The sequence below is a fragment of the Primulina tabacum genome, chromosome 3 (assembly GCF_025594145.1).
Source record: "Primulina tabacum isolate GXHZ01 chromosome 3, ASM2559414v2, whole genome shotgun sequence".
NCBI classification, from domain to species: Eukaryota; Viridiplantae; Streptophyta; class Magnoliopsida; order Lamiales; family Gesneriaceae; genus Primulina; species Primulina tabacum.
In genome coordinates this window covers 39,233,833-39,240,684 of record NC_134552.1, presented here as the reverse complement: position 1 = coordinate 39,240,684, position 6,852 = coordinate 39,233,833, and the positions used below count along the sequence as shown (strand labels likewise).

The 6,852-nt window shown below is 37.5% G+C and overlaps 1 protein-coding gene across 1 annotated transcript; it reads left to right on the top strand.

Moving 5' to 3' along the window:
- Positions 1-267: 267 nt before the first annotated feature.
- LOC142538706 (uncharacterized) lies at positions 268-4,422 on the top strand. The gene is made up of 7 exons (XM_075644006.1): positions 268-375; positions 716-907; positions 1,359-1,448; positions 1,493-1,801; positions 1,928-2,022; positions 2,903-3,319; positions 3,870-4,422. The coding sequence occupies exons 1-7, from the start codon at positions 268-270 to the stop codon at positions 4,420-4,422; spliced, it is 1,764 nt and encodes a 587-aa protein (XP_075500121.1).
- Positions 4,423-6,852: the final 2,430 nt, after the last annotated feature.

The following is a 6,852-nucleotide window of genomic DNA, read 5'->3' as shown; positions in this document are numbered from 1 at the left end:
CTGTAGGAATAATACCCAAAACCTGACTACCTCTAAGATGAGCAGATGTTGAAACAGATCTTATTAACCCAATATTACCTCCCCCATATACCAATTGAATTTTTCTCTCATCCAATATCTTTCCATGATTATTCGCTGCTTCTAAAACGCTTCATTTTTTCCAGGACTCGACCCACTTACGGATGCAGAATGCAGGGCGAGGGAGAGAAAGAGAGCAAGTGAGGCCCTGAGCCCAGTAGTGAAGTCGCATACGAAAGATTTCGTAAGATGAAGCCACCAGAATTTGATGGTTGCACTAATCCCATGGTCGCCTTGGAATGGGTCAAAGCTGTGGAGGCTATTTATGATTATCTGCTGTTTGACGATAATGATCGAGTCAGTTGTGCCATTTTTCTACTGACCAAGACTGCGACGATTTGGTGAGACGCCTCCAAGGTATCAGTTAATGTCTCGGCACTCAATTGGCAGGAGTTTAAAGATTTATTCTACGACAAATATTTTCCTCGAAATGTTTGAAGTCAGAAAGTGAAGGAATTTCTAGAGCTGAAGCAAGGCAATATGTCAATGCAAGAGTATATTCTCAAATTCGAAGAGGGGTGTCATTTTGCTCCATATCTGGCCAGTAATGACATTGAAAAGGGCGAGCATTTTCTTAGAGGTGTCCGGGCTGATATTAAAAGAGACGTTCTAATGTATAAAGCTGCTTCATATAAAGAGATTGTTGAAAACGGCAAGGATGGGCGAGCAGGACGATAAGGAAATTGAAAGAGAAAGACAGTTGAAGCGACAAGATTTTTCTACTAAGGGCCAAGGTTCTGGATGGAAAGGTAAGGGCAAGTTCAGAGGCAAAGAGAAAGAGGAGAATCGACCCAAAGCTCCTATGCCACCGCCTGCATATGATCAACATGTATGTCCAAAATGTGGCAAAATTCATACAGGTGAGTGTTTGTTTGGAAGTAATCGATGCTTTCGTTGTGGAGGTGTTGGACATGTCATCAAAAATTGTCCAGTAAAGGGTGAGAAAAGGAAGGATAGGGTTCAAGGAAGAATTTTCTTATTGACCAAAGAAGGCGCAAATCCTGATTCTTTTGTTATATCAGGTACTATCTTAATTTCAGGCTAGGCCGCTAGTACATTGATTGACACTGGTACTACGCATTCCTTTATTCTTGAGCTCATTGAATGTTGTTCCATCTTTTGAACTCCTTCACTATAGTATTTTGTTGCCATCGGGAGACGAAATATGGCCTTCTAATATTCTTAAAGGTCGTACAGTACAAGTGAATGAGAAAATCTATTTTGCTGATCTTATTATTATTCTCATGGTGGCGTTTGATATTATTTTGGGAATGGAGTAGCTATCGTCATATCGTGCCTTTATTGACTGCGTGGCAAAGATGGTGCGATTTCCTATAGAAGATGATGATAGCGGGATTTTCCAGGTTCAGGTATTTCGCTTGGCACTCCTTGTATTTCTTGTCTCAAAGCTCAGGAAATGTTATCCGAGGGGTGTCAGGGGTTTTTAGCTGCTGTGAAAGATTTGAATACTGAGATGACAATGAAGTTGAATGAGATTGAGGTAGTTCAAGGATTTTTCCTGACGTATTTGCAGATGATGTGCCTGGATTACCACTTGACCTGTGAAGTGGAGTTTGTGATTGACGTGGTTCCAGGTACTGCTCTGATTTCGAAAGCTCCCTACCGAATGGCCCCGATTGAAATGAAGGAACTGAAGAATCAGTTGCAGGATCTATTAGAGAAAGGTTTTATTCGTACGAGTTCTTTTTCGTTGGAAGCTCCGGTTTTATTTGTCAAAAAGAAAGATGGATCCTTGCGGTTGTGCATTGATTACAGAGAGATCAATAAAGCCACGATCAAGAATAAATATCCATTGCCAAGGATTGATGATCTCTTTGATCAGCTATAGGGAGCGTTAATGTTTTCAAAGATCGACCTTCGTTCTGGTTACTATCAGCTGAAAGTTAGGGAAGCCAATGTCCCTAAAACTGCATTCAGAACCAGGTATGGCCATTATGAGTTCTTAGTCATGTCATTCGGGTTGACAAACGCTCCGTCGGTACTTCATGGATCTAATGAACCGGGCCTTCAAGCCATATCTGGATAGCTTCGTTATCGTTTTCATTGACGATATCCTGATTTATTCCAAGACTCGGGAACTTCATGCCGAACATCTCAGAACTTTAGTACAGTTATTGAGGGAAAATTAGTTATAAGTAAAGTTGAAAAAGTGTGAATTCTGGTTAGAGAAAGTATCATTTCTGGGCCATATCGTTTCAAAAGACGGCATTGCAGTGGATCCCATGAAGATTGAAGCGATTAAACAATGGTCTATTCCTACGACAGTCTCCGAGTTGCATAGGCTTTCTTGGTTTGGTAGGTTATTATCAATGTTTTATTGCCAATTTCTCAAAAATAGCCCTGCCATTAACCAATCTGACGAAGAAAGCGGTGAAGTTTGAGTGGACTAACGAGTGCCAACACAGATTTCAAGTGTTGAAAGAAAAGTTGACATCAGCCCCTATCCTAGCAATTCCGTGCGGAACTAATGATTTTATTGTATATACTGATGCATCAAAGATGGGACTTAGAGCTGTACTGATGTAGCATGGGAAAGTAATCGCTTATGCTTCTCGTCAGTTGAAGGACTACGAGAAGAATTATCCCACTCACGATCTTGAATTGGTGGCTGTGGTCTTCGCATTGATAATATGGAGGCATTATCTGTATGGCGAGAAATGTGAAGTTTTCACAGACCACAAGAGCTTGAAATATCTATTATCACAGAAGGAACTCAATATGAGGCAGAGGAGGTGGTTAGAACTTGTTAAAGATTATGATGTGACCATTAGCTACCACCCAGGTAAAGCAAACGTTGTTGCAGATGCTTTGAGCCGCAAGTCAGTTTTTCTTTGAGCTCGTTGATTCAGAAGCCGTTGTTATTGGATCTTCAGAGGAGCGAGATTGCTATAGTAGAGCAAGGGACCATCGCTAGACTTTCAGCTTTGGTTATTCGACCTACGTTGACAGATAGGATACGACGGGAGCAACCTAATGACAATCAATTGATGGAATTGATATCCAAAGCCGATAAGAAAGGAAATACAAAGTTTGCAATGAAAACTGATTATTTGTTAACGTTTAGAGGTCGGATATGTGTTCCCAATGGTGATGATATTCGAAGGGATGTTTTGACAGAAGCTCATACCACGCCATATTCGATACATCCAGGTAGCACCAAGATGTATCAGGATCTCCGACGTCTATATTGGTGGCCAAGTATGAAAAGTGATATTGCAAGGTTTATATCCGAATGTCTAACATGTCAGCAGGTAAATTTGAGCATCAAAGACCTGCTGGAACTTTCTCCCAATACCTTAGTGGAAGTGGGAGAACATCACTATGGACTTCGTAACGTGACTTCCAAGAACACCAAAGGGTTACAACTCCATCTGGGTGATTGTTGATAGGTTAACCAAGTCGGCTCATTTTCTTCGGGTCAAGACAACGTTTACAATGAACCATTATGCTGATTCTATGTAGCTGAGATTGTGAGACTTCATGGTATCCCTGTGTAAATTGTATCTGATCGTGACCGAAAGGTTTACTTCTGAATTCTGGAAGAGCTTTCACAGAGCCTTGGGCACCAGGTTGGCTTTTAGCACAACATATCATCCTCAGAGTGACGGTCAGTCAGAGAGGGTGATTCAGATTCTTGAAGATATGCTACGAGCCTGCACGATTGATTTTCCTGGTAGCTGGGATTCTAAATTCCCACTTGTTGAATTTACATATAACAATATTTATCAGGCGACGATTGGCATGGCACCATACGAGGCATTGTATGGCAGGAGATTTAGGTCACCGTTGAACTCTGATGAAGTCAGTGAAAGGAAGATGTTAGGAGCAGAATTGGTCCAACAGACAGCTGATGTGATTGCTTTAATTCGGGATAGAATGAAGATGGCCCAATCCAGACAGAAAAGTTATGCCGATAATCGAAGAAGGCCTTTGGAGTTTGAAGTTGGAGATCATGTCTTTATCAAAATTTCTCCCCTCAAAGGGGTAATGAGATTCGGGAAGAAAGGTAAGCTAAGCCCAAGATTTATCGACCCATTTGAATTTCTGGATAGGATTGGAGAAAGAGCATATCGTCTAGCCTTACCGCCAGACTTGGATAGAGTCCACAATGTATTTCACGTCTCAATGCTCAGGAAGTACATCTCGAACCCTTCCCATGTTCTCAGACATGAACCATTGGATCTGATGCCGAACTTGACGTATCAAGAAGTACCAATCCAGATTTTAGATCGCAAGGTTAAAGTACTGAGGAATAAGGAAATCGGCATTATCAAGATTCTTTGGCGTAATCAGTTGGTTGAAGAAGCAACGTGGGAGCCTTAGGAAGAAATGAAAAAGAGATATCCTGAGTTATTCGCACAGTAATGGCAATTTCTAGGATGAAATTTCTTAAGGAGGGGAGAATTGTAACGCCCCGACATTCGTATGTTTCTGATGTAAGGTAATGATTATGATTAAGTATGTTCATTATTCTTTTTATGGTTTATTATGTTGATCGTTTGGGATACGTGATGCAATGTTGATGGTTTATGGCTTCAAGATATGATATTAATGGTATTGAATGATATAGAATGAAACAGAGAATGTATGGGTAGAATAGAAAGTTGATCATTAGCCAAAAAGATAATGGAAGTGCTGAAACGGTATGCAGGTCTGAGTAAAAATTTATTTAATTTGTACAATATATTTCTCTCTTTCTATTTTTTTTTCTTTTTATTATGAAAGATAATAGGGTCGTAGCATATAACTTCAAAATTACATAGATCTTCAACATTATTTTTTCTCTTTTTTTTCAGGAAATACCTATTTTTTTCCTTCAAAATAAGAACTCAATATCTAAACAATAATAGCCTCTCTAATGATAAATAATGGCTCGAAAGATGTTTTCTCAATCCTCCTCACTCACTCACAATGGTTAATCACTCAAAAACATTTCATAAATCATATTTTTATAGTGATCAGAATATTAAAATTGACTTTTTTTTAAAACAAAAATTTAAACATCCTTAGATAGATTAATATATTTTTTACTTTAAATATTTCAAACATGTATTGTGTTTTATTTTCGCAAAATTACTAAGATACAAACAATAAACATGTTTTTATTTTAAAATATTTTTTTTTAATTTAAATTTTTTTAAAGTTTTTTTTTATAAGATTGTTCTTCCCCTCAATCAGAATATGACATTGTCTCTAATGTCAAAATAACTATTAATAAAGAGTACATAATGAAAGAGATATCACCTGGAATTTTATTGAAGATAACAAACATAAACCAATCCACGACTTTTGAATCAATGATCCAACTTTCTTGTCTTACTGCTAGATTGCGGCCAATTGATCTTTGTTATCATTTTTTTCAGGCTTATGAACAAAAGCTTCCAAATCATCAATTTATTGGTTAGCAGTCGAAGCAGAGATGAGCATCCGTCGTGAATTTTCTGAAATGAAATTCTGTTCTACAGCTTTATCAAGAAATATCAACAAACTATCATAATAATTATTGATATTCAACAAGCCACATGTTTATTATGGATATTAAGTTGTGCCCAAGAATTAGTGTGAAAAGTTTCTTCTAATGTACCAAAACCACCTGGTAGTGCGATATAAGCATCATAATTTTCAATCATTATGGTGATTCTTTCATACATAGAATAAATTTTAATTCCTCTCCAATCGTAACACCTGTAATATTTCCTTCAGCTAAATCTGTAGGAATAATACCCAAAACCTGATTACCTCCAAGATGAGCAGATGTTGAAACAGATATAATTAACCCAATATAACCTACCCCATATACCAAGTGAATTTTTCTCTCATCCATTATCTTTCCAAGATTATTGGCTGCTTCTACAAACACTTCATTTTTTCCAGGACTCGACCCACAAAATACACAAATATTTTTCAATGTTTGTGCAGAGGATCCAGCCATGTTTTTACTTTCTTTTTGGTCTGTGAAAGTATAGAGAAAGATGAGATATTTTATAGGGGTAATATATTATCATCACAAAACTATGGGTCAGCTGTAAGCAGAATAAACAGTAAAAACATTAATGACACACATGCATATAGACAGTAGTGTGATTGTGGCTCACAATTTTCCTCTGGTTTTACGTCCAGAAACAGCTTCAACGCCTTCTATAAGTCAAAGATATGCTTCCCATCCAATTTTCTTATAAATTGGCAAACATGGTCTTTTTTAGTTGAATTCCCAAGACTATTACGATTACGCTCATCTTGGAATTGTTTCCATAGACTTAAAAGTTCAATATGCACGTGTCCACTAGAATGCGTATCAAGAGTCAATAAGATGTTATCTAAAGACTCGTTACTCAGCCCATTCTTAATGAAACCAATTTTATCTTCTTTGTTATTAGAAACACATCCAAAAGATCTACATCGTTTGTCACAAGTCCATCTTGCACACTTATGACAAACCCCTAACCTTTTGGCCCTTCGTTTTTTTACATAAGTGCTTTTTTCCTAATCCAGGCATTTACCGAATGAGCAATGACTGTGGAACTTCTCCTCCTAATCGGACCTTAGCTTCTATTACAAGACGAATATCTTCTGGAATTTATTTTTGCATTAGCAATCTCAATTTTTTACACCTAATTGCATAAATTTTTCTTAGAACATTTTTAGAAACAGAGGGAAAATATTTTCAAATTTTTGAGAGAATTTCATCTATTTTGAATGAAAAGAAATGATTTTTTTTTTTGATTTTTTTCTCAGCAATTGTGGGAAATTATT